The sequence below is a fragment of the Mustela erminea genome, chromosome 7 (assembly GCF_009829155.1).
Source record: "Mustela erminea isolate mMusErm1 chromosome 7, mMusErm1.Pri, whole genome shotgun sequence".
NCBI lineage: Eukaryota > Metazoa > Chordata > Mammalia > Carnivora > Mustelidae > Mustela > Mustela erminea.
Genome location: NC_045620.1, coordinates 52,758,353 through 52,785,055, shown reverse-complemented (window position 1 = coordinate 52,785,055; position 26,703 = coordinate 52,758,353). Strand labels below are relative to the sequence as shown.

The following is a 26,703-nucleotide window of genomic DNA, read 5'->3' as shown; positions in this document are numbered from 1 at the left end:
CGGGATGGGTGCTCACCTCCATGGAAAATAGAAGTGAAAGGGGCTTGCTCTGGAGATCAGAACACTAGAAAAGGATTCAGAGGGGCAGATGTTGAGTGGAGAGAAGTCCCTGTGCTCTGCGAAGAAGGGGGAGCCGATGAGTCAGGTTTGTGGATCAAGTGCTGGCCTGTGGCTCCTGCTTGCCACCTCTCCATGCATTACAAATGTGAACATTATAAGTACTGGAGTACTTATAAGCTATTAGGAGTCTTGCTATTATGGCCTCATGCTTGTATACACAACACATACGATGTGAAATTAATTTTGAGAGATTCATTCCTTTTTATAAAAAGAGAATGCAGTCGAAGGTCCAGATCTCAGATGCTGAAAAGCATTTGTTATGATCTCATATGGTCTTGGAGTAAGAGGGAATTTAGAGGTCAACTGGTTCAGCCCTTTCAAAGTCAGTTTAGTCCAACTCTGCAGATTTTTATTAAATGCCTACATTGCTCAGAACATTTTTGACAGGTCTTAATGACCAATAAACCAGAGTCTTTGCCCTTGAGGAGTTTGTGAGGGTGGGGCAGGGGCGACAGGACTGCTACAACATAAATATAAATGTAGGGCAGAATACAAAAGATGCAAGGGAAAAGAGCACAGTGGATTCAAAAGAGAAGCTATCGGGAAGGGCTTCCTGGAGGAGGTAGTCTGTGAGATAGATGGGTTTCCACAGGAAGAGAGATACAGCACGAATAACACACATGGGCAAGGAGGTAGAGGTTTGGGAAAGAGCTTGGAAGATGAAAAGCCACTGCCCATGGAAAACCAGATGGGAGAAGGCAGCAGCCTTGCATTGAGAACCAAGGCTGGCTCGGCAGCATAGATGCTGCAGCAGATGGGAAGAGGGGAGAATGTGGAAGGAAATGGAAATGGGAGGATCTTGGAGGGTAAATATCCATTAGGATGTTAGGAAGATGCAAAAAATTGGTACCTAGGTGTATATATAAGGGCCTGGGCTAGCGGTGGCCTCCAGGGTGGGCTTCTGTCTTAAACTTGGGCACTTAAGTTGATGATGGGATCCAGGCAGCCACAGGATGGTGTGTTTTGGGCAAAAGTCACTTGGTTGCAAGTGACGGAAACCCAGTTCAAACTATCTTAAGTAAAAACAGGATTATTAGGACTCATGTATGCTCTAGATGTAGTGTCCTTCATGGACTCCTATCCATCCTCTAGCAGGCCTTCCACATATGAAAAGAAAGGTGGCCACTTAAATCCTGGGGTCTATATCTTTAAGGCTCAGAATCCAAAAGGAAGAGAGAATCCCCTCTCCTTCAATATCTATGTGCCCAGTCTCAGATGCTGCTGAGAAGTGCTTGCCCGAACTGATCATCTAAGGAGTGAACAGTTCTGATGGGTCAGCTTTGAGCACAAGGCTTGCTGGGGACACAGGTGCAGGCAGAGTGAGAAGCCCAGTGGACCAGGGATGTGGGGCTCCCCAAAAGAAGCCATGCTGGGCTGGCCAGAAGTGCTTTAACAGATTCTTTACACCCATAATGTGTGCCTGAATTTTTTTCTTTTGGGACTCCTCCTTCATAAGACTGCTGATGCTGTTGTTGGACAACTCAGCCTTATTAAAAAGCACTTTTCTATGTTTAGCTGGAAACTGTCTCCCTGTAACTTTAATTCATTATAGTTTTCTTCCTAATAACAAGGCAAAAACAATATCCCTTTTAATATTTCATTCAATTTTAGAAATTTCAGGGTCTCAGAGCCTCTAAAGAGGGGAGATATTTTTGCCTTCTGGTTTATAGAAGATGTAACTGAGGTTCACAGAAGTGGTTTCACTTACCTGAGTTGGCCCCATTGGGGTTCCCGCACATGCAGAGACAGGCTCTCATCACTGCACTCCAGTGTCTGTCCTGGTCTGCAGCCTGGGCTCTCAGTCGGCACCTGATGTACAATGCACTCAGGATCTGCTTGTGGAATGAATGAATGGTGCCCCGGGAGACTCCCTTGGATACCTTTCCAGCATGAGGGCCAAGAGGACTTGCTATTCAGCATGGTGACAATTGTCTCATACTGAGGGCCTTCACTGATCTCTGATTCATAATAAATAACATGTATCAATTAGAGTACCCTGTTACAAATGATAGAAACGGACTCTGGCTGATTTAACAAAAAAGGAACTATTCCAGGAAAACTGGGACATCCACAGGATCACCAGGAGGTCTGGCAAAGCAGTGGAGGCCACGGCCCGGGCACACCATGCCAATCAGGCCTGGGGCTGGTCTGCTGACAACAGCTGGCCCCTCTCTTCAAGATTACCACATGACCAGTCCTTCCATCCTCCCCCACCTGTTCCTGCAGCCGGAACTCCATGATGCTCCATCTGCCACCCTCCTTCCACCTCTCAGGGCATGGGGAGGGTGAGGGTAGGGGCAGCTCTCAGCGGGCAGAGCCTGAGTCACATCCCCACACCCTAGCTGGGAAAACACATTTCACCAAGTGGATAATCTCCCAAATCTAAGAAGAAGTTCAGATCGTGGGCAGCCAAAAACCTGACATACGGCAACCCGTCCTGTTTCCTCTGAGCTTTCCCTCCTTTGGACACAAACCTTCTCTTCCTTCATCCTAAGCTCATGGGTGAGACCTCTAGATCCAATTACCACCCGTCATTAATATTTGGTATCCAGAATTGACAGTAATCCTGCAAATGGGGTCTGACAAGCCCAGGGTATGATGTGATTATTTCTTTCCCTATTCAGTCCCTTAACTTCCATTAATGCATCATAGGATTTCATTACTTTTCTAGGCAGTCATACTACATTGATGACTCATGTTGGCTCACATTATGCTTGTGGTCGATTCAATTCCCAAGATCTTTTCCTATGAGTGGCTGTTAAGCCAGATCTTCTCAATCATTGACTTATATAATTGCCTATTGAACATGTGCACATTCAACTGAGTAATATAACACTGTATTTGCAATACTTCAACTATTTAGTTCACACCCTGAAGTTCTTTTACACTGTAGTACATTTCACTTGGCTACTTCAATCACAGAGTGCAAACTGGTGGCCTGTGGGCCAATTTGGCCATGCACTTATTTTGTTTGGCTAATAGGGTTTTTTTTTTTTTTTTTTTAAATGAGAACTGAATTTGTTGCCAACTATTGAACATCAGGAGATCTCATAAGAAAAGCAGGCCTTCTACCTTCTCCTGAAAAGTAGAAAGATCTGGCAATATCAGGCCATCTTTTCTCAAGGCCTCATGTGATTGACTAGAGCTGAGTAGCAGCAGCTCCCCCCTTTGCAAGGTGCAGGCCCTACTCACTGCAGGCCCCACCATGCTCTATTGTTTCACCCGCTTTGCACTGCTTCCCGAATTTCCGTGTCCTGTGCAACCTCTAAGTATACTTGGGATTGCAACCTGCTGCTCTGGGAGTTGGTTAAGGCAGGAGCTAAAAAGGGGTAGAGTGGAAGCAGAAGAAGTCTGAGAAAGGTGGGGCTCAGTGGCCCCATCGAGAGGGAAGCTGAGCATAGAAGGGTGTGACTCTAGGTCCCTGGCATGTGCATCTGTTGTTCTGTCTGCATGGCATGCCCCCTATCCTGGAAATTCTCCCCTCTCCTGTGTGACGCCTTAGGGTGCTACCAGGTTTCAGATAATCCCACTCCTGTGGTCTGCACATAATGGTCCAGAGAGTGACCATCTAGGCCAACCTAGATGATAGGGTTTTAAAACTTGCAGCCCATGACAGCATCAGATGAATGTCTTTTGTCAGTGGCTGAAGCCATTGGATGAAATGCTTTTGGAGCTTTGACAGTGTTTCCTATTGTGGGGGTTGGGAATGTGCAAGAGAGGAAAAGAGCATATCATCATATAGAGAAGTATGGAAAGCCAGACACACTGTGGTCCCTCTGCAGTAAGCTGGCCCAGCTCTTAGCCTGGGGTCCTGTGAGGCGCTCCTGGGTCTCAGTCCATTCTCCTCATTTGAAGTCTGGCTTGGTTTCTGGGATGCCACCTGCTTTTGGATCAAGCATTCTGGGTCCTCTTGAAAATTCCCCTTTGTTGTTCTTGAGGGAGGGTCAAAGAGTAAAAGGAAGAGAACATGAACGTGCTTCTGGGCACAGTGACAAGGCCTCTGGCCCTCCTGGGAAGTGTGCTCCCTGGTTCCAGTCAGCCAGGCAGCTCAGGGATGCCATCCATCTCATAGGGCAGCCAGTGGCTCATGTGAATAATACATATGGAAACCCACACCACTGAGACATCCACAAAGCAGCTCGCTGAGTTCCTAGGAACTGGCTACTTGGTATGAGCTCAGGACACCTGGAATTGAGATGTTAAGATTCATGTTCAGAACACCATTAGGTGATGATTGAGACCCTTATTTCATTATTTCCACAAATGTTTGTTGAGCACTTACTATGTGCACTGGGGATCTTACAGAGCAAAAATATGCAGTCTGTAGGGAAGCTCCATAGTCCATATTCTAGTGGAATGTTGATCTTAGTACGTATTAGGTTCTGGAGACACAAAAATTAAGAAAATTCAACCTCAATGATTTCTTAAGTACAAGCCTTATCTCCCTCACATGTAAAATGAGGTAAAAATAATTATCTCATAGGGCTATTTAGAGGATTAAAAAAAATAATGCACAGGAACCTTCTTGGCATTTAAGACACAGCAAATATTACTTTCTCCCTGAACAGTCGAAATAGGTTCACTTAAGTTCACAAATCACAGGTTGGTTTGACTGGTAGGCGGGCCTTCAACACCTCTTCTGTTATCGGCCCTAGCAAGAACTATCTGGCTTTGGGGCGCCTGGGTGGCTCACTCGGTTCAGCTTCGGTCATGATCTTGGGGTCCGGAGATCAAGCCCCGCATCAGTCTCCCGGCTCAGCCTGGAGCATGCTTGTCCTCCCCACCCTTCCCTGGCCTCTCCCCCTGCTTGTGCTCTCTTGCTCTCTCGCTCTCCCTCAAATAAATAAAGAAAAGAAAAAAAGAAAAAAGAACTATCCACTTTGTAACCTCCAGCCCCTGCCCCTCGGCTTGTGCTGGGTCTGGGCCTAGAGGGGAACAGGGCTCGTTGGGAACCCCAAGCGGCCACGAGGGGGCAGCGCACTGCAGGGAATCTTCGCGGTCGACCCCAGCCCACCGCCAAACTTCCCTGCTGCTCCCGGTCCTCCGTACGTACTTCCGTTGCTCTGACGCTCCCAGAAGCCGGGGCGTCGGGAAGGAGAGCGCGAATTCCCCTTCCTCTGCGCCTCCCGAGGAGGAATTGGAGCGGGGTTCACGAGACTGCGCCGCAGTGGGCGCGGCGCGGACCGGGTGCCCTGCGCAAGGGTGCGGGTCCGGCGGGCAGCGGCGCCGGCCTCGGACCAGCGACTCCGGGGAGGGCGGGCTGCCGCCGGGAGGAGACCGAGCCGCCTCGGGGGCGCCTCAGCCAACCGGAGAGCCTTCCCCTGCCCGCACCATACCCGCAACTCCAGGCTCGTCAGTTCGGCGCACCGCCTGGAAGGGGACCCGACCGGGAGCGCTCCGGGGAGTCGTCGAGGAGGATGCCCGGGTGTTGGCTATGTTCCCAAGCTGCTCGCCGGCGCTGGCGAGAAAGGCAGTCCGGATAACACCGCCCAAACTTTCCTTCGCGGCAGCATCGGGAGGAAGCATCCGTCTCTGCGGTTCGCGGAGAGCCGGAGGAAGACTCTAGGCGCCGGAGCGGACAGGGCCCAGCCGGCGCAGGAGGGCGCGCTCGGAGTTCCTGGGAGCCCTAGAGGTACCCTAAGGGACGGGACTAGTCGCCGCTGTGCGCCCAGGCGTGGGGAGATCCAGTGGGCGCTCCGTCTCCTTTCCTGCGCTCCTCACTGACGGTGACCTTTGCGCGCTCCCCGAGCACGTGCTCGCGGCCGTGGAAGAGGAAGGTCCAGCTGAACCCGCTGGGGGCAGGGACTCGCGGACAGGCCCAGGGCGCATGGAGGCGCCGCGCGGGCGGTGCGGCTCACCAGCGGCGCGGGGGAGCGCGCACGCTGAGCCCGGGTCTCCCCGGGGACCCGACCGGCCGCTCCCCGCACTTCCTGCGGCGGGGCTCGGGGCCGCGGGTGGCCACTCCAAGCGCAGCGCCCGCTGAGGCGGAGCGGACACACGGGAGGACAGGTGTAGCCCGCACACGCGGGCGCAGTGCTCCGAAGGACTGGGTGGGCTCGGCTGGAGTTGGCTCGCGGGGCGCGGAACTCCGGTCCCCACCACGCCGGCCGGTCAGCGCGCCCCTTCGCACTGCCGCTGCCAGAGCCTCGAGCCGCTAGGCGGGGTGAAGGAAGTGCCGGCGGTGCCCGGCTCCCCGGAGGCCGCTCCGGCGCGACCCTGATGCCCGCTGCCCGCGGCGGGCCCCGCTCCGGCCCCGGGACCTAGGCAGCTGCGCGCGGCCGCCGCCGGCGCCTCCCCCATGCTGCTCGGAGCGTCCTGGCTGTGCGCGTCCAAGGCGGCCGCAGCTGCTGCGCAGAGCGAGGGCGACGACGACAGGCCGGGTGAGCGGCGGCGGCGGCGGGCGGCGGCCACGGCCGCGGCGGCGGGCGAGGACATGGACGAGTCGTCGCTGCTGGACCTGCTGGAGTGCTCCGTGTGCCTGGAGCGCCTGGACACCACGGCCAAGGTGCTGCCGTGTCAGCACACTTTCTGCCGCCGCTGCCTGGAGAGCATCGTGTGCTCGCGCCACGAACTGCGCTGCCCCGAGTGCCGCATCCTGGTGGGCTGCGGCGTGGACGAGCTGCCCGCCAACATCCTGCTGGTGCGCCTGCTGGACGGCATTCGCCAGCGGCCCCGCGCTGGCGCCAGCCCGGGTGGTAGCCCGTCCGCGCGCCCGGGCCCCAGCTCGGGGGCGGCCTCCGCGCTCGCGGGTGGCGGGGGCAGCGCGGCGGGCAGCGCCCCCGGCTCCCCAGTCTTCCTCCCTGCGGCGACTGGCAGCGCCACCGCCAGCCTGCGGGAGCTGGCGACCAGCAGGAATGCGCCCGTCGCAAAGGTGGGTATCTGCTTCACCGCGCCACGACACAGCGAGTTTGTGTGTTGCGGGGGGGAAGAGGTGTGCTCCGGTGACTGTAGGGGGCAGTGATGAAGGGCGAGGGAGACCAGAGGTGGCCCCCCACAATGGCTTTTGCCTTGCTCTTCTTTCTCCAAGTAGTTTTTCTCCAGGGACTCTGTGAGTGTAACCCGTCAAGTCCCACTTGCCAACTCTTGGACACCGTGTTTCCACCTCCTGCCCCACAGTCTTGTCTCCTTCCCTTGAAATGCCTGTCTGCACCTGCCGTCCATCCGTCCTCCTCTCTGGAATCCCTTCTCGCACCACCTGTACTTGCTGCATGCCAGCATGCAGTCCTGGGTAACTGCTACCTGTTCATATGTGGTGACACCCCATCCTCCCCCAGGGTGGACACAGTTTCCTGTCCCCAGCTGACCGCTAGTTTCTACAGTCCCTCTGCTGGCAGGGCCCGTTTCTTCACCTTTTTGACTTGGCCGGGCCCCCCTCTGTACCTAGAAAGTCTTCTTCCGCTGGACCCCCAGACTAGCCCTCCGCTTACCCGCGCCGGCCTGGGGTCAAGTTAGTGCTTAGTGTTTCCAGGTTCTGACCTCTGGGGAGACTCTGGGCCTCTTGCCTGCGTGTCTGGCAAGACAGAGTTGGGCAGAGGGAATTGTGTGGGGTTTGGAAGAGCATGAGTTACACACTTTGTGTGAGAGGAGGGAAGAAGTTAACCTGGAGATGGAAGGAATGTTTGGCCGGGCCTTCTTGAGCTTGGTCTGTCAGGAAGCCCTAGACCTCTTTTGGGCCCTTGGGCAGGCTGCATTCCCGGGTGGGACATTATCTGAGTTTTTTAGTGCAACTACATTGTACAGTGTCTTTAACTGTTTCTGTTTTAGTGAAATACTTTATCTTGGGGTTTCAGTGATTTGGTTTCAGAAGCTCTTTAGAAGCCCTGGCTTCACACCCTCTGTTACTGTTACTATTATGGAGGGGGAGGAAAGCTTTCGGGATGCTGGCTTAAGTGAGAAGCAAGTCCTCATGTTGTATATTTTCTTTAAATGTAGAAAATCCCACTTAAGGGTTAAAAAAAAACCCATTATTGATCTACTGTAATTATCATTCATTTTAGAGAACTAAAAATATTTTCCTTACTTTGGACTGTTTAAGAAGCTGCTGATGCATAAACCGTTTAAATAATCCTTATAATACGTGTTATACATAGAAGCTGGGAAAATTCTAACCATCTGAATTACTTAGTACTACCAATATTTTTGAGGTTAGGAAGTTAAATCCTTGGTGTTGAGCTTTAGAGATAAATGCCCTCCTTTGCCAAACTGGGTGTTTCCTATGGATCGGGAATAATGGACAGTTAAGAATAGTCATGGAATATTTATGCCTGGGATTACTGCTGGAGGGAAGGTAGTTAAGTAGTTTTTCTTTGGTTTTAGTTGTGATTAAATCCAGTTATGAGTGTGCGTGTTCTTGATTTCCAAGCTTTTCCTTCCTGTCCTTGCTGTTTCATTTAAGGTATTATAATCAAAGATCTTTATTTGCAGAATAAGTGGGTTACCTCTCCATACTCGGAGAACTGAATGGTTTGTAGAATGATGTTTGTAGTGAAACCCAGGACATTTTGATGAGAATGTATTTACAGATGTCCTCCTACTGCATTTTATGTGAATTGTGTTTGATCGGAGGTGAGCTGGTAACCTCTGGAATTCGAAAGGCCATGGCCTTTCTGGGAGGCAGCTCCCAGAACTGTGCCATTTGTGGTGTAGAAAAAAAATTGTCAAAGAGGTTGAACTGAAATCTTTTTGCAATGACAGGAACAGGGAATTAATTTTTTGTTGGCTGGTCTTGAGATTATTGGTGGACTTTATAGGCATATGGAGCGATCAGACTGTTTATGGAAGTTTGAGCTTCAGGGAGACTTTGCAACACAGTTTATTTTTGTTGTGTTCAGTGTGACCCTCACTCCTTTCTTCACAGGTCCACCTCATGAGGACTGAGTTTGGGTCCTAGGAGGAGTCCGAATTAAATACAATTTTTGATCAATATTTGATCATTTTCCAAAAGACAAAAGGAGTGGAGGTGGGGATAACATCTTCTAGCTTTTTACTCACTGATGCGTCAGTCAGTGGGAGTCTTCTTAGGAAGCCAGAAGTCCTGCATGGAGTGTTGCACTTTAAGCAACACTATAAATTTGGCAGGCAAAGACTTCAGCTGAAAATTAGTTCCAAATAGGCTTTTGATACTTTACTGTCTGTTGGAATTGCTTTGACTCCTCATAGCAAGGCTGAATGCTGGATGTTGTTCTATGTTGTTTAATAGGTGGGCACTCATGTCATGATTAACAGAGACCATATATGCCTTACTAGCAAGTTGACTGTTAATAAAAGACTGACTCCGATTTTCCTAGTGAGATGCATCTCAAACCTTTCGGGCCAACAGGCATATGTAAAGGTTGTAGGTATGCAGATCACCAAGTATCTACTTAGATTGTGCATTTACTTACAGTTAGACATTGGAAAGGTGTCATGTATAAAACGGATGAATTCTTATTTGGGTTCTGCATGGAGTTCATGAAATAATTTTTCCACACTCTTCACTGGCATCTTTTTCTTCAGGGTTTTGGTTCTCAGCAGAGCCACCCGGAATCCTCCAGCCTAGTGAGCAGAACCTCTCAGCTCTGCTTTCACCTGAGCCGTTTGAGATGAGGCAGTTTCTGAATCAGTTAATTATGCTGCCCTTGGAAGTTTTATACCAAGTTACTGGTACCTACTGCCTAAGGTTAGGACTGTTGGTTTCTTTGTTTGCCTGTTGGGAAATACTTACTGTTATGTGTTGCTTCTGAAAGTGATCTTTTAAAAAGTCCTGTTTTAACAGAAGCGTCCAACCATTTCAGGTGCTAAATGTGTGCTAAGTTTCTCAGCCTAACTTGTTTTTGTTTTGTTTTGACAGTTGTGTGAGGTGACCCCTGCAAGGCCCCCTACTGGCATTGGTTGAGGTGTTTTGGGGTAATATGTTTTTTTTAAAGGGCTTTGTAGTTCCATATGCTTTCGTAAGAACTCTAATGTAAGACAATTCTAATTTTTTGATGGATTTTTTTTTTTTCCATGAGAAATCTCTTGCCTTATATTTGGGCATACACAGAACTTACTGTGGACCTACCCTGTGCCAGTCATTCCAGGTGAATTGAACTAGCCTGGGTTCTCTTTTCGGAGCTGACATTAAGGGGTTGGAAACCGGACTGCTCTCAGGAGATTCCTGAGCACACTGGAGTGGTGTCCATCCATGACTCTACGAAGGTTAAGAGAATGGACATTTTTACAAATTAAAGAACAGTAGAAAATATGGATAATGCTTTTGATGATACAACGTGTAAGCATTAGAGCTGGTTTGTCTGGATCGTGTACCTTGTAGTACTTTGGTATATGTTTCAACTGGAAATCTCTTCTGTATCTCTTAGCCAGTGTGACTGGGACCCTGTAATGGGAAAAATAAATAAAATAAATAAAAATAAACTGGAGACTCATACAAGTGGTATCTATTAAATGTTTTATTTAATAACTACATACATGTATGTGTTTACCATGTTTTGGATCCAGGCTAGGAACTTCTCTTTGAGTTCCAAGTTGACTTAAACCATAGCCACCTTATGATTTCCTATTTGTTTCTTTCAAACGGAGGACAAAGACACTTACAAGAAATTCTGAATGGAGCACTTTCTAGATTTTAAACAATTACCACTTAATGTTGTATGTCTTTTTTTCCCCCCCCAGTTTGACAATGTTAAAGAGGTCTGTCTTTGATGAGTCTTTCCTAAGTGGTCACCATGTTTTTCCAAGGAGTGATTTCTTTTGCACTAAACGTCTTCTGTTTACGTAACACTTCATTAAAGTTTATGTTTGCCATTTATCAGTATATTTGCATAAACATGGTAGGGAATTGAGCCAGTGAATTCCAAGTAAGCACAGGTGTCCCTGGGCAGGTGTGAGGGCTTGGACAGCAGTGGGCCAGGCTGGGCCTTCCAAGGGGATGAGGGCCTTAGCCATCGTGTGGAGGAGATGGGGAGTTGAGCAGTCCAGCTGGCCACCTCTCGGGAGGCCAGTTCAGACAGAGTCTGTGGTATCTGGAAGCAAATCAGTGTGTATTCTTCAGTCGTCAACAGTTGGGCAGCTTATGCTGGAGAATTTTTTGTGTGAACAATTACTGAGTGCCTACCATGTGCTGGTTGCTTTGGCATATGTTGCTTATAGAAAGCTCACCATAATCCTATGAGGTGAGTGGCATAATTAACCAAGAGGGATTGCTCTATGGGCGAAATGGCCCAATCAGAGAGCCAGGAAGTGTTGGGCTCTGGATATCTTCTCAGGCCCTGTTTTCCTGCCCTTTCTGTTCTGTTCTGCTGGGCTCTATCATTGGGGTTTCGTTGTTTGGTCTGGAATGTAATAAGGACTCTAGAGGAAATGACCCAGTGCCTAGAGGCCCTCACAGAAAAGCCAGACAGCTCACAAGGACAGTGGACAAGTGGTTGACTTGTGGTCTCCATGATGACAAGGGCAGACACCAGCCTTTGGAGACATGACAGATGAGTCACAGTGAAGTCCTTTTTGGGCCTGTTTTCAGAAGGCCCCTGGGTGTGGAAACGGCACCTCTGAGACTCACAGCAATTTTGTGTTTCAGGTTGCGGGCATTTGGTGACTAATCTAAAGTTACCTTTCACTAAGAGACCACTGTGGGTCAGGTGTTCGCTGAAAGCCTGTGTGGCCAGGGCTTGGGTCAGCTGATGGAAGTTCTTCCCACCTGTTCCTTCCTAAGGCTTGGAGAGATGGGGAAGTGGAGGCACCAAGATTTCCTCTCTCAGAGACACACAATAAATAGGGGGTACTTGAAAGGTGAACTTTGGTCAGACAGGCTACCAACTTCATAGTTAGAGGAGGCCTCTTGCTCTATAACAATCCTAGGTAATGAGAAACCAAGGTCCCGAACTTAAGTAGCACTCACTTCCTAGATCCCTCTGCCCCCTGGCCGCAGCAGCTGCCATCTTGTAAGCCTAGGCTGTGAGCCCTATGGGTAGTTAGCAGGAACCATGCAGAGGGGTGTGTGGTCCCAAGGAAAGAGCATCCTATCAGTTGTGGCTTCAGCGGCCTGTCACAGGCAGCTACATAAACGACATGAACGGTACATTTGAAATTGTCATGAGTCATGATGGCGTCCTATCCTTAATAACTTAATAACAGAAAGGAGGGTTTCTTCCCCTTATGTTTTCTCTAGACCACCCTCACACACGTCCCTTCTCGCCTTAGGGGCCAGAATTGCATGCCAGACTGGTGCCTGGACCAGCCACAGCTCAGCCAGGGACTTGGCACATAGGATCAGCCTCCCATCCAGGGACTCAGGCCCAACTCCGGACAGGAAGGGTCTTGGGCTTTGTGGAGTCCTATGGAGAAGGAGGGCAAGGGTAGGGGCCAGGTGGATTTATCCTGAGTTCCTTACTTCTTCACTCTGTGCCTCTGGGCAAAGGTTTATCCTCTTGAAGCCTTCTTATTAGTGGGAGGGAGCCTATCTGCTTTATCAGATAAGTGAGACTGTGTACCTGCAGTGCTTAGCACACGTAATTAGCTGTCATTTCAGTGCCTATTACCAATACAAAAATCTCCAAATTTTGTATCACACGTGTGGCACACCTTCCTACTAGTAGATTCATTTATTTGGTGTCCTGTGTGTGTGAGTGTGTGAGTGTGTGCATGTGCACGTGAACACATGTGCTTTGTCTTTAGATTCCAAGTTGGCCTGTGTCACCGTGACTGGATTGTTGCGCATTGATGGGCATCTAAGTCAAGGGCTCGAATCTATTTATTTTACCTTTTAAATTGTTTCTGAATTTTATCTTTGTTATCGCAGTACCTGTGTTCCCTATTCTCACAGCCTTCATTAAAGTGAAAAAAAAATCCAAATTATAATCTGTTTGAAGAAGAGGCAGTCGGGAGAATAATGCCGCCCAGGTGTGGGGACGACTGGTTGGCTCTCCCGAAGACGAAGCACACCTCCTTCCTCTGGAGGACACAATAGCTTGTCTACAACTGCCTGGAATTAGGCTGCTCAGTGCGGTTGAGCTGAGCAGAATTATATCCAATTGTTCCTTCGTTCCGGCTTTTGAGAGCCCGTTTGCTTGCTGGAGCATGACGAAATCGGGTCTCAATTATGCAGTTGTTTCAAGTGTGTATTTCAGTTCAATCTGTATTTAATCTCTATTTTTCGCAGTTAACACGCTCTTATCCGAGGTACATATTTGAAATAAAACACCAGCAAGGATTCAGGTAGGGGGAAATGCTCTTTATGGCACCACTTGCAAAGGCCAAGGTCAGTTTTTATCAGATTTGCCTTGCTTGGAAGATCTTCATATTTGGTGAATTAGAAATGCATGCTCAATGGGTATCCTATTGGAATTCTAATTAACCTTAAAAGAATAAGGTGTCAAGCTGAAGGTGTTGGCAGCAGTGAATGGTTTAAACATTGCGCTAGCACACTATACCATGGGGCTCCCTTTTCCTGCTGAGTGGAGGTTAGAATAAAAAAGCATATAAAGTAGCAGCACCATTTGAATTTTACTCACAGATGGCTGCCTTTTTTGGCCCTCAGTGGCATGTGGGTATTTAGAGATGCCGTTGTCCTTCCGGAGACCTGAAAGAGCATCTGAGAGGAGTTGCTTTGGTGGCTCGTTTCTCTATTTGGCACACGTGTTTACGTTGTTAACGGATGCGATGGTTATCTGCAAACATGAAGATATTATGATATTTGCATTTCTGCTTAATGGAATGTGTGCATAATGCTCATGTGAATTTGTATGAGTTTAAGTGAATTAGGATTTGCTGCAGGAATTCAGGTCAATAGAAGTGGTGAGAGACTTTAAGAACACAGGAGCGGCACCAGGAGTGGATATAAACGTTCTAGAGCCCAGAGCATGTTCTCTGCAATGCTCAGACAGAAGGCTTTTGGGAGCACCAGGGGTTCACGGCCAGCCTCTTACGTGGCAGTTTAAAAGATAGGACAGTGTGCATTCTCTTCAGTGAAGCAGAAGCGAGCACCTTACTTACCTGAGCACCTATTATGTGCAGTAACACTTGGGGTCAAAATTATATTGGCACAAAATTTGCTTATTACCTTGCCAGCGAATGGAGCACCAAGCTCACATTCAAAAGAGCGCTGGAGTTCTGGCAACAAGAGCTACCATGCCTTCTCTGACAGTCAAACCCCTGAGGTTTCGTTTGTTCTACACATAACATCGCAGCCCTGCCACCTTATTTATCCCTGATGGGTTTGAAATTTCTGTGTTGAGAAATATTTACTGTTTATGGATAAGTCGTTGGATTCCTTAACTCTTTATCATCATACTTTGAATTCCACATGACTTAAAAATTGCACCGGGACACCTGGGTGGCTCAGTGGGTTAAGCCTCTGCCTTCAGCTCAGGTCATGATCTCAGGGTCCTAGGGTCAAGCCCTGCATCAGGCTCTCTGCTCAGCAGGGATCCTGCTTTCCCCCCCCCCCCCCCCCCCCCCCCCCCCGCCCCACCTGCCTGCCTCTCTGCCTACTTGTGATCTCTCTCTCTGTCAAATAAATAAATAATATCTTAAAAAGAAATTGCCCTTACTTCCCCTTCCCAAGCAGGGCGAAAGGTGACTAAAGATAGATGTGCTTGTGTACGAGGAAGCATGCTGAGTGTCAGCAAGGACGCAGGCACGCAGCTGTGGAGAAGGTACGTCACCCGAAAACAGATAACCCGTGAGACTTGCCTTCATCTGCCAACTTTGTGGTGCCTGTGGGTCAGTTATGTCACACACCATGATTGTCTGCACCAACTTTGTTGTCTGAAGATGTGCAGAAGGAGAGGGAGATGCCTTCAAGAGCTGCACTTGGAATGTGTGGTTCTTGTGAATTTGGAAATTTAGCTGGAGTCACCCTCTGACAAACTAAGCTTCGTCGTAGGCTCTGTGATGGTTTTCCCGGAGTTAAGTTGTTGCTCACCACCCCCCCCCCATGTCTTAAATGAGGTGGCAGACCTTAGATCCTGAGGAGGACTTGTACCTCTGTGGTCAAGCCTCACAGGGAGAACTCAGCTGCAAACAGCAGCAGCCTGTTTGACAACGGACTGTTCAGCTCTGCCGTCAGCCCTTCACCGGAGACAGCGTGCCCCTTCCTGGGCCGGTGTCCCCCAGAGCTGTGCGCACAAGGGCCCAGGCAGCAGGGGCAGCACCGTAGGTGTAGGATGTATGTGATGTGCATTCACAGGTGGTGGAGGCTGTTGGTCTCCAACACGGCTGCTTTGAAGACATGCAAAGCTTTATCGACCCGAGAGAGTGACCCGTAAAATGTTGAAACTCAGATGACAAGGCTGAGGTGAAGAGTACAGGCTGGTGGAAGGTTTTCTGTTTAAAGTTGGGGCATGCCTCCCTCCTGCTGTCCTTCCAGTGAAGCCATGGCATCCTCTCTGAGGGCCTTGAGCCAATATGTATGACCCTCTGTCCCAGGCTCAGCCACTGGCCCCCTATTTCATATGTTTCTTGTGAACCGTCATTCCATTCAGGGTCCTTTTACATACTGATGTTCTTCCATTTCCTCCAAGCTTCAGCAATTTCTTACAAATTGCAAAATTTCTTTTCTAATTTAGATGTTATAGGACATCGAATTTTCTTTCTTGTTCCTTTCAGCCAGAGTCATGTGTACTCTACATGGGGTTAATAGCCAGCCTGTGAAGTGTGGTTGATATTACCTGCAGCATTTCCTGCGTGTCTCCCAGCTAATCAGCGCGACAGCTCTAACACCCAGCGCCCACAGTCCGGCCCCTTCTGTACCAGTTTTCCACCTACTGCTTTACTTCCTGTAACAAGCTCATGGGCTTTGACACAGCCTGGGCTGTCCATCTGGGGCTGTTAGGAACTGAAGAACCCCTAAAGTACCCCTGAAAGCCAGGCCTTCTGTGGGTGGTCCTGAGGGCCGAGGGGACTTCAGATGCCCAGAGGATACCTGGGGCATTGGGGGGCTTCTGGGCTGGTGTGTGCAGCTTGCATGTCTGCACTGAAGGGCTCGGTCTACACAAGGTCCCAGACAACTTCATCCGGGTGAAAAGACGGCTGTCCCAACTCTGCCCACTAAGTCCAAACCCCTGTGCGTCCTGTCTTTTGTGTCTTCCATGCATTTTCTGATTCCATTTTTATTTCCTCAAGCTGTTTTCAGTGTTCTTTCTTCACTGTTCCATTCAGTGGGCTGTGTGTTTTCCTGACAATTACTGCTTTGTTGTCCCTTTAAAGTTTGGATGGTATGGCTTCCCAGAGGCAGCAGTTAGCCATGTTGTCTCTCGCTTTCTTAGTGATTAACGGGTTCTCCCCAACACTGAGAATGGCTCAAAGGAGGGACCTGAGTGTCTGGCAAGCTTTTGGCGCTTTCCTTCCTTCCCAAGTGTTTGGGGCCAGGTGTGGAGCTGATCCCAGGCTGCAGATACCTCCAGTCTGCAGCCTGGCATGTTCTTTACAGGTACAGACAGAACTCTGCCGTGGATTCAGGGTGCCCGTCCTGGGAATGGTGGGCAGCCCTTGAGGATACCCGTGAATCTTGGAAGGAGGGTTGGGCTTCTAAGTCAGATTCTCTCCAGAGACAGCAAAATGCTCCTTTGCTAGGCTCAGGGGAAAAGGATTCCTGAAGACATCCATGGGAGGTCGGGCCTAGAGAGAGAGGAGGGTTCAGAGTGGCCCATGGCCGCCTGGCAGAGCACACCTGGCTCAGCAAGTCTGGGAGCTCACCTCCTTCTCTGCCTGCTGAGCCCTGTATGGTGCTCACTGGGCTGTTGGCTCTGCTCACACTGAGGACGAGGCATCCTTCTGTGCAGAGTTAGTGCCTGGTGAATGAGGACATCTTTCTGGTTGTCCCACCATCACATGGTGTTCTAGTTGACAGTGTTTTTACTTTGGAATGAACAGATGTGTCTGGTGTCCACAGCAGGGAACCTTCCTGGCTGTGCCCTGTGGGGCACATCCAGCAAGGTCACGCCACCCTGAGAGGCAGCCTTGTGTCGTGGACTGGCAGCTTCTGTCTTCAAGACTCCTGAGATGGCACACACGGACCTCCCTGGCTCTTACCTGGAAAAGCCGCATGGGGAACTTTTTCTGCCTTGTCACCTCTGCCTCCTGGGCCCTGGTCTTTCTCAAGTTCCTGGGATTTCTCAGATGTGTTCCCTAAGGGCACCTCTGAGCTCTTGCTCTGGTCTCCCTCCTGTCCTTCCTGATCCCCACCCCACTGCTGCCTTTACGGGAATGCTGGATGCCACTGCCTGCTGGCTGGTGATTTCCTGCCTATTGTGCTCAATCATCACCATGTTCCAAGTCCCCTATGGGGGTACTCTGGTACCTTCAGACTGGGTAGCCTGTGTATCCCCATTTCTTTGCTAGCTGCTCCCTTCCCCCATACCTCTCCTGCTGCATTCTTTCTAGTGGCAGGTATTTATTTGAGGTCTTGTATTATCTTCTTAAAAATTCACATGAATGTTATCCTAAAATATGCTTCCTCTGATGTTCATATAAAACTGTGGGGGTTTTCTCCACAATATTGGAATCAGATAGGTTTCCCATGACTTCCCACAGCCCTGGCCGACCCCAGGTACCCCCATGGGTTCCCCAGCACATCGGGCACAGCTGTGGGGGCTGGGTGCCACTGAGCAGAGTGGGGTGGACTGGCTTCTAACAGCAGGAGAGGGCTTCCACACAGGGGGTTTCTCTGAGGAGGGGGTGGGTGGTCTCTGAGGTCTCCTAACAACGGTGTGCACTGAAGGCAGGTTTTAGATATGACCTTTGTTGTGGGCTTGTCCCTTTTTTAGAAGGCCCATTTCCTTCCATGGGTGAAGAGCTGCCTTTGCCCTGGGTACACCACATGGAGTGTAGTCTTCATTCTGGAACGTGGCGTGGCTGAGGTTTCTTTTCTAATAGTTGGTGTTTGGCCTTACCTGCAAAGTAATCGTGGATTGTCACGGAGCGAAGGACGTGCGGTGGCTTGTCAGCAACTGTGGGGAAAGGTGGCTGTCATTTGGGAACACTTTCACTTTCTAAATGTAAGTGGGAAACATTCTATCAGGTTGAGGAATTTTCAAGCCTTTCAGTTTTCAAGGGGACAATTGTCATGTTGACAGATGTGGTGAGGAGGTGTTAACAGTGGAGTGTCACAGACTTGGGGAGGGGTGGTGGATCCTGGCTGGTGGGGGGTGACCTGGCAGGCAGAGCAGGGGAGAGTGCCCCAGGGGTGCTTGTGTTCCTGGCGGGGACATGGGGAAGCCAAACATGGGGGACCACCAAGATGGCTGCAAGATGTCCCAGGTGGTACCTAGCTTTATGTTGGTTGATGTTTGTGTTTCTTTCAGTGAGCCTTTCTGTTAGGCCAAGGGGCCCATTAAAAGAATTACAGCAGTTACAAGAAGTCTTACTTGGAAGCAAATTTAAATAAAAAGTGAGTGAATTAAAGAACCTCATTAAGTAAATAGGGTGAAGATGAAGCATGGATGACTGTGGTATGGACAAAAGCTGCCTGCAGTTGCAGAATAAGCAGACTTTGTTTTCCTAGAGCATCTTGACATTTATCTTCTCCACCCCTCGTTTTCTCTACATGTGAGCTGCTGGGGCCTGGGCAGTGCGTTTCTAAGATGTGAGGGACTGAGTCAGGTGAATATGAGAGACAAGGGCATTTGATGCTCGGAAGTCAACTTTTGGAAAAATTGCTTACTTTTTTTTTTTTTTCAACTCATAGCAAGTATGAGCAACTTACTAGCATTTGGGGTTTGTTTCGGACTGGATTATCAGTGGGGCAGGGAGGGCCAAGAGTGATGTGTCTCTGGGGTCCTCATGCTCGCTGAGCGGGGTTCCAAGCTGGGCCCTCCTCATGGCCCCCCGTAGTTTGTGGCACCCACCTGGCAGAGTTGTCTTCATGCCCATTTGAACCAGTCGGCCACCAGACTGGTATCTGAACTTGGCAAAGTGTGGTCACAGCAGAAAAGTGCCACAGGGTACAGGACTGAGAGATACACAGGGGTAAGAGAAATGGTGGAAACGGGCCCTCCCACCACCCTGGTCACCAGAGTCAAATGTTCTGAGGGTGGGCAGGCGCCACAGCCTGTCTCAGGGCAGAGGACTCCACACTCCAGTTCCTGGTCTGGGATTCCCAGGTCAGTCTCCAGGGTCATAGCAGGGCTTTCTCGGTAAGCTCATGACAGTACGGTGCTGGGAGGGCCTGACCTAGTATTGATATCTTACAGGGGTTAAGAACCTTTTTGATTTTCCCTCATTGGCTATGTCTGTGTCACCAACTTTTATCAGTACATTCTCAGAAGGGACAGTTAACATCTTCCTTTCTGCTTCTTGGACAGCACCAAACCCATTTCCTGGGACACCGGGCCAGGACCATGATGGCCACACTCCCTGCTGGGCTGCTGTTGCTCTCCTCAGTCCACCTGTGCCCATGGCCCAAATGATTGTCCCCAAATGCTTTTTGGTTGTCGCAGCTCCCTTGGCTCTTTCTTTGGGCCAGGTTCTAGGTCCTGTGGTCTTGTTTCTGCATGGCCCACAGCTGCTCCCTTGCCCTGCACAGTGAGGTCCTCTGTGCCATTTGCTCTATACTTACACGACCCAGTACCTTCTTTGCCATTAATCAAAGGTGGTCCATCCCTAGAGGACAGGGACCCTCTTCCTTCGTCCTTGTCCTTGGGACACCGTAGAGAACCCTGTCATCACATGGTCTGTGTGTGCTTCTGTAGGCAGCCTCCACCCTACAGTGCTGTCCCAGGTGCTGTCCTATACCTACTCCTCTTCATCTCCCCAATGCTGACCACACATTGCTGAGGGACCGTTGGCACTTCTCCAACTGACATTTGTCTACATTCTCATTGCATGTCTAAAGCTCTTCTCTAGAATTTATTCTCTGGTCATTTTCTAGGTCTTTAACCTTTTACACCCATGCAAGTGTTCATCAGTGTTCACTGTAAGTTCATCCAGGTCAGGACCATGCCTTACATTGAGTCTGACCCCCTGTGTAGGAGCCGGTCTTCTGTAGCAGGGCTGGTATTGGTTAGTTGGTTCTTCTGTGCTCAGGAGTGTGGTGGCAGATGACAAGGCTTCTGAAGGAATAAAACAGGAAACTACAGATCAGCTGTGGAGGGCTGTATAGGGTCATGGGCAGGCCTGGAGCCATGGGGCCTGAGTGTCTGGGCTCAGGTTCCCTTCTCTATATATCCTGACAGCATGCTGTGGGCCAGCCATTGGGTATGTAATGTGACTGCTGCGCTACAGTGTTCTCATCTGGAAGGTGGGGACCAAGAAGAACATCCAGCATCTCAAAGGACTATAAGCTGAATGGGTTCTACCTCAGATGTTTGGAGACAAGCACTAGCTGTATAGTAGGCCTTTAGTAAGTGTCGTTACTGTTATTATTCTTCAGCCTTGAGTTTTCATATTAATAAGTAATAGACTAGATGAATGCCCAACACCCTTGGGCTGGGACCCTAAGGAAGGACGTGGGAGCACAGGTTGGGGGGGTCCTGCAGAGTCTACATATGTGTATCTTTTTTGCAACACTGCCTTTCCAGAATTTTGGCTATTCCTTTCATCCAGTTCTAGATCACCTGTTGGTGTCCTACATTTTAGGGTGTTCAAGGTAAAGTGGTTTCCTTCTTAGCTGCCACTTCTCCCCTGCCCACCACCACCACCCAGACACTCGCACAGCCACCAGCCCTTGGGAAGGGAGACCCAGAGGCCATGCGCTTCCTGAGGAGTTGGTGGCTGTGGGGCAGGAGATGGGCCCTGCTGTGTGCATAGCCTGTGACCCCTGCCAGAGCCCTGGCCAAGCCGTGGGTGGCGCCACAGGAAGCCGCTTGCTGTGGCCTTTTGAGGGTCACACGATGTTGGCTGGTAGTCCTTCTCCCATGTTTCCCGTTCTGGAGAGCCCTCTGCCCTGGCCGCCCCCTACCTTGCACTCGTTCTCAAAGTCCTGTTAGTCAGCCCTCCTGGTGGTTAATACTCTGTCACCTCTCCTCTTGGTGCCTTTTCTGGGGCCTCCCCTTCAACTCAGGGGTCTCTGGGGCTTTCTCCTCAGCAAAAGCTCTTCCCTCCCTCGCTCTAGTCCAGACAAGCTCTCCCCGTCCCTGTCTCTGTTCTTCTTCCCCTGCACCCCAGCCCCCATGAGCCTGGAGCGAGTCACAGACGGGCTTTCTCTTTCTCCAAAGGAGAGAGGTGTTGGGAGCTACCTTTTTAGAGGTGCTGGGGAGAAATGGCCAGGATGCCTCTTTCTTGGAACCACAACTGCCAGTGGCTGGTGGGATGTTGTTAGAAGGGAATGAATATAGGGAGACAGTGCTGCACACTATGAGTGTCTCTGCACAACCTGGAACAGCCCTAAGGCCGGGTTTGCCTCTGAGCATTGGCAAGCTGCCTCGCTGCCACCAGGGCCGAGGGAAGGCTGTTTCTGAATTGTAGCTTTTCAGTGTGCTGTTGGCACGGGGTGCACACACTAGATCCGTGTGCGTATTTATTGTTTTCCATCTGCTGCTTGGTCAATGGGTGCGATAAGAAGCCAGCATTTGCGTGAATTATCTTGCAGCACTAAATGGGATTCTAAACATAGTCTTACAAATGGTCCAAGAAAAGATGCCTCGTCAATTATTCAGAGGGACACATCAAGGTCTCCTAGCTCATCATTGATTCCAGTTCTTTCAAAATGATTTATTTGTTAATTGTCCATCCGGTGACCTGTCTAGTTATATGTTTTCAGCTTCTGGGTCTTAGGGCCCTTGGTTTAGTAGTTTGAGTCTGTCTTGTAAGTATGCAGAAGTTAATCACCAGCTGTTTATGTAAAATGTCTGGAGCTTGATCCTGACCTGTTCATTTTTCACTCAATAACTAAAACACGTCAATAGACATAAATACGTTTATTTATATACATATACATTAATATATAGAAGATATATGTATACATTTATACTTTTTATAGATTGTGTATTTAAGATAATTAATTTGACTGGCAGTTCATCCCTTTGAATGAGAGTTTGGGGACTAGCTGACGTCTGCTGATCTGTAGGTTTGTTTAAGATCGCTTGGCCCAGGGCACCTGGGTGGCTCAGTCAGTTAGGCATCTGCCTTAGGTTTAGGTCATGATCCCAGGGTCCTGGGATCGAGCCCCATGTCAGGCTTCTTGCTCAGCAAGTAGCCTGCTTATCCCTCTTCTCCCTGCTTGTACTCTCTCACTATCTCTGTCTCTCTCTCTCAGATAAATAAATAAAATCTTAAAAGAAAAAAAAAAAGATTGCTTGGCCCTTCCACATATATTATATAATAGATGGGTTATGGCTGGTGACTGTGGGAGTCAGGGTGCTGAAGGCACCCCAGCATGCTGTGTGGCCCACCTAGATCTGGTCATGTTCTTCTCCTGGCCTCTGGCCGTGTGTTGTCACGGAGAGTGGGTTCCTGGGTCTGCCACCTGTTTGTTGCAGGACTTGTGCACATGGCTTACCTTCCCTAGGACGCACTTCCCTTCTGTTCATGCCCCGTGTGGCGTGTGCTCAGGGTGGGCAGTGGGGTGTGGCTGTACCCAAGGCAAGGTTGGAGTGCCCTCGGTGGTCATAGCATTGCTGTGCCAGACCTCACTAGGAAGCCAGCATAGTGAGTTCCTTCAAGGATAGTTTTATCTTTTGGACAAATTGGTAAGATGCTGTGACTCAGTCTGGGTGTAAATTTGTGCACGTGCGGCTGGTATGTTTGAAAAATGGAAGAAGGGTTGAATAGTTGGCCCTGGGGAATATGATTGCTGACTGGGGCCATTCTGATGAGTAATAGACCCCATTAGATCACAGTAAAATACTCGATGATGTATAATTAAAGATAGCATTAGTCAGGCAGAAACCACAATATTTAAAGATGTGAAAGGGATAATTTCTAATGCTGAAAAGTACATTCATGACTTAAGAAGCAGAACATAATGTGGATGTATTTGAATCATGAAGTTACGAAGACTTGGGTATAGACAGGCTGCTTGTTTGTCAGGACAGCTGGTGTCTCAAATATTTGTAGTGACAGTGACCACAGTGCTTTTAAAAAAAAGTATTTTAGGTGAATTAACAGCTTGTGGAAGAGTTCTGGATTGGTGATTTTACCCAAAGAAGTTCTTTTTTTTTTGTTCTTTGTGGAGTAGGCAGAGCCCACGTGAGCTTTGGGTTTGAGTTCCCCGGTCTGTACTTTCTAATGTTCAGCCCCACATGCCTCCTTCCCCCCTTGTGCCCTTCTCTCATGGACTCATTTGTTTTCTCCTTGATCCGGACACGTGGCTGGGGCACCATATGCAGGCCAGACACTGTTCTGGGCTCTGGGCAGAAGAGCGAGCCTGGCCGAGCTCTGCCCATGGAACTCATACCTGGTGAACAGAAAACACAGGGAAGTAGTCATGGGAGGAGCAGCACCCTCTGACTTTCTGTAAAATTCTCTAGTCAGGCATTCAGAATAGCCACTGTCCCCCTGGGGACCAGGGATCCTGCACAGATCCTTTGGCTCCTAGCTGAGGTTTCTGGCTTGGCTTGAGCTCTTCCACTTCCTTTAATCAAGAGTCAAGTGTCTGGCAGACAACTTCAGTTATTAATAACACTGCTATTAATATTCATATTGACCGTCATTTGCATTTCTAAACCTCTTTGCATCTCAAAGGTTACCACAGTATTTCATAAACCGCAGATGAATGGCTTCAAACGCAGGTGGGGGGGCTGTCTCCTGCAGGGAGAGGACAAGCAGCAAGCCAGGCCCAGAGAGAGGAACAGCCACGGGGCTGCCTGGGGGAGTTCATTTGTTCAAAGGAGCAAGTGCTGCTAAGCCATCCGGTGCCTGTCTGTGTGCTGGGTGCACGCTCTGGCCTGTGTTCCCGTAACCTGCAGTCTGGTGCATGGAGGACTGCGCCCCTCATCACAGGTGTGCGTGTGGCACCTGTGTATGCTGGGCACGCTTCCCTACACCAGTGACATCACAGACAGCGGGACGAAGTCTCTAACCTCCCGGAGCTTCCAGTTGGTTACTGTCACAGGCTACCCAGACTGAATAAAATGCTAATTGAAAAATCTCAGATATGGCGGAGGTGTTTTGTAATATATGTATTCTTATACTCTAATTGGATTAATTTAGATTTTTAAAAAATGCGTGCTCTTTGCAGTTGATAGATGATTTTTAAAATCCTATTGAAAGATTGAAAGCATCCTTTAAAAATATTGCAGCTAGCAGAGTTGCACACCAGAACTGTGCTGGGCCCATAAAATACTGCAGCTGTGTTCTTGTGTTGACCCAGTGGTTCCCAACTTGGGTTACATGTGGAAATCCTTGGGGAACTTGCCCAAACACTGAACTGTGGGCCTGGTCCAGAGGCCCTGATGTGATTGGTGTGGGTGCAGCCTTGTGTCAGCTTGTCAAAGTTTCCCAGATGTTGCTGATGCCAGGGTTGAGCAGTATTGGTCTAAACCACAAAAAGCCTGGAAAAGTTGGTGGGGTAGAGGAAACCTTTCCTGGAAGGCCATTCCCAGCCTGCAGAGAAGGATAAAGGATTATGGGAGCAGAAGACTGGAGAATCTTGCCAGATCTGTGTTGGTAAGACGAGCGGCTGGACCAGGCCAGGTGGAGAGGGAGGAAGAGTATTCCAGCAGAGGGAACAGCAGGTATAGTGGCCTGTAGTCCTAAGGTGCTTGGAGCAAATGGGGAACTGAAAGGAAGCAGTTGAGGGCCGGTGGGGGTCAGGAGGAGACCAGGTTGAGATAAGGTTGGAGGGGCAGGGGGAGGCAGAGGTGAGAGACCATGCTAGGATATTGGTCTTAACCTGATGGCGGTTGGAGCCATTTTATTTATGAGCCTGGCATTATTCTGCTCATTAATTCACTTAAAAGGTAATTCTTTAGAAAAATAATTTTGTACAAAAACAGTGAATTCAACCCATGAATTACTTAGTGAAATAGGTACTACGATTACCTGAATTTTGCAGATGGAGAAAATGAGGCCTAGAGAAGTTGAGCAGCTTATCACACAGCTGCTGGGTGGGAGCTGGGATCTGAACCCAAGCAGACTTTGGCATTTGCTTTGGGCTGTGCATTTTTGTGGGACTGTTGCCAGGAGTATCATTCCATAGAGCAGGAAACCAAGGTGTGAGCTGGGATTAGAATTCAGTTCTGATTGCCTCAAAGTTCACATTATTTTCTCTTCACCAGCTGCCTGGACTGAGGGGAAATTAAAATATTTTGTGCTATCTTTTACCATAATGTAAAAAAAAAAATGCATGTATAAAGATGCAAGTCAGTGGGAGAATTTCATAGCTGAGCATAAAGAACATACGTAGAAAGAGGAGCTGATGGGGGAAGGGATGGGGACAGGAAGATTCTATCTCTTCTGTTGCTAAAATGGTGGTGCGGGTCAGCCCTGCTTTGGGGGGCTCAGTGCAGGAAGAAGCTTTCAGGGGTAATCTTGTGTCATTGCTCAGTGTGACATGGCTTGTACCTGCCTTGTATTTGGGAAGGTGGGGTCCTTGGGTTCTTGCTTATGTTTGAATTGTTCTCGATTCACATGATAAAATGAACATTCTGGAAAGTGTGTACACAGTTACCCACAGGGAAATGCTGGTGCTGTATTTTGTTTGAAGTTTTCTTACATAGGTAGCCTCTCCTTACCAACTGAGTCTCCTTCTCTCTGGATTGAGTGTTAAAATCAGGCCCAGATGTTTGTGGGGCTCCAGATTTGTGGCCATGGAGACAGACTGAATACAGAATTTTTTTCCCCTGGACATCTGCGCTTACATGTCTCAAAAACATTTACAGAAAGCTAATGGATTAACATGTGTTCAAATAAAGTCTTTGATGGCTTGAATTCTTAATCTCATACTCCAAAACAGCGTTGTCCATATAAAGAATGTGAGCCACATGTGTAATGTGAAATTTTCTAGCGGTCACATTATAAAAGGTAGAAAGCAGCAGATGAAATTAGCTTTAATACTGTATCTTATTTAACCCACTATATCCAAAATATTGGCATGCCAGCATTAGCCTCTACAAACCATGTTAATGAGATATTTTGCATTCTTTTTTCCCAGCTTCTTTAAGCCTGGTGTTTATTTCACAATAGTGCATCTCCTTTCTGACTCGCCCCTTCTCAAGGGCTCGGTAGCCGCATGTGGCTGGTGTCACTGTGTTGGACAGCTGGACTCGAACATCTTAGAACAGTCCAGGTTCTAAGGCCAACATGCTTTTTCATGACTGACCAATTCGTACTCATACAGTGTCCTTCAGAAGGTTTATAGGCAACAATCTGAAGTTTCCTCTGATACTTGAATTGTTGTAGAGATAGAATCTGCAAACCACTGCAGGAATTTTGGGTCTGAACCTAATGTAATAACAGCCTGGAGGGCTTATAAAAAGCACGCTGAGAAATTGCTCTGAAACCCAGAATGTGCAATTTTTCAGACCCAGCTGATTATTTAAATTTCCCAACGGGAAGTTATTATTTCTCTGACATGTCTCCTCATCAGCAGTCTCTTTTCAGTGGTCTTGATGGACACAGAGTCTAATTTTGTTTTTCTTCTGGCCCCTTTTCGGAGGGAGTGGAATTCAGTGTCTGGATTTACATTCCTTCATAGGAAGAGTGCTCAGTGTCTTAGCATTAGGTGATTAC

The 26,703-nt window shown here is 49.0% G+C and overlaps 1 protein-coding gene and 1 pseudogene across 2 annotated transcripts in view; one reads left to right on the top strand and one right to left on the bottom strand.

Moving 5' to 3' along the window:
- Positions 1–5,401: 5,401 nt before the first annotated feature.
- Positions 5,402–6,231, bottom strand: LOC116595377 (annotated as a pseudogene).
- The window catches only part of SH3RF3 (SH3 domain containing ring finger 3), a 367,326-nt gene continuing 346,037 nt past the window's right edge, over positions 5,415–26,703 (top strand). For both annotated transcript variants that reach the window (XM_032351627.1, XM_032351626.1), the window contains exon 1: positions 5,415–6,991. In XM_032351627.1, coding sequence (XP_032207518.1) covers positions 6,419–6,991 — 573 coding nt within the window. In that variant the 5' untranslated portion in view covers positions 5,415–6,418. The remainder of the gene's footprint in view (positions 6,992–26,703) is intronic.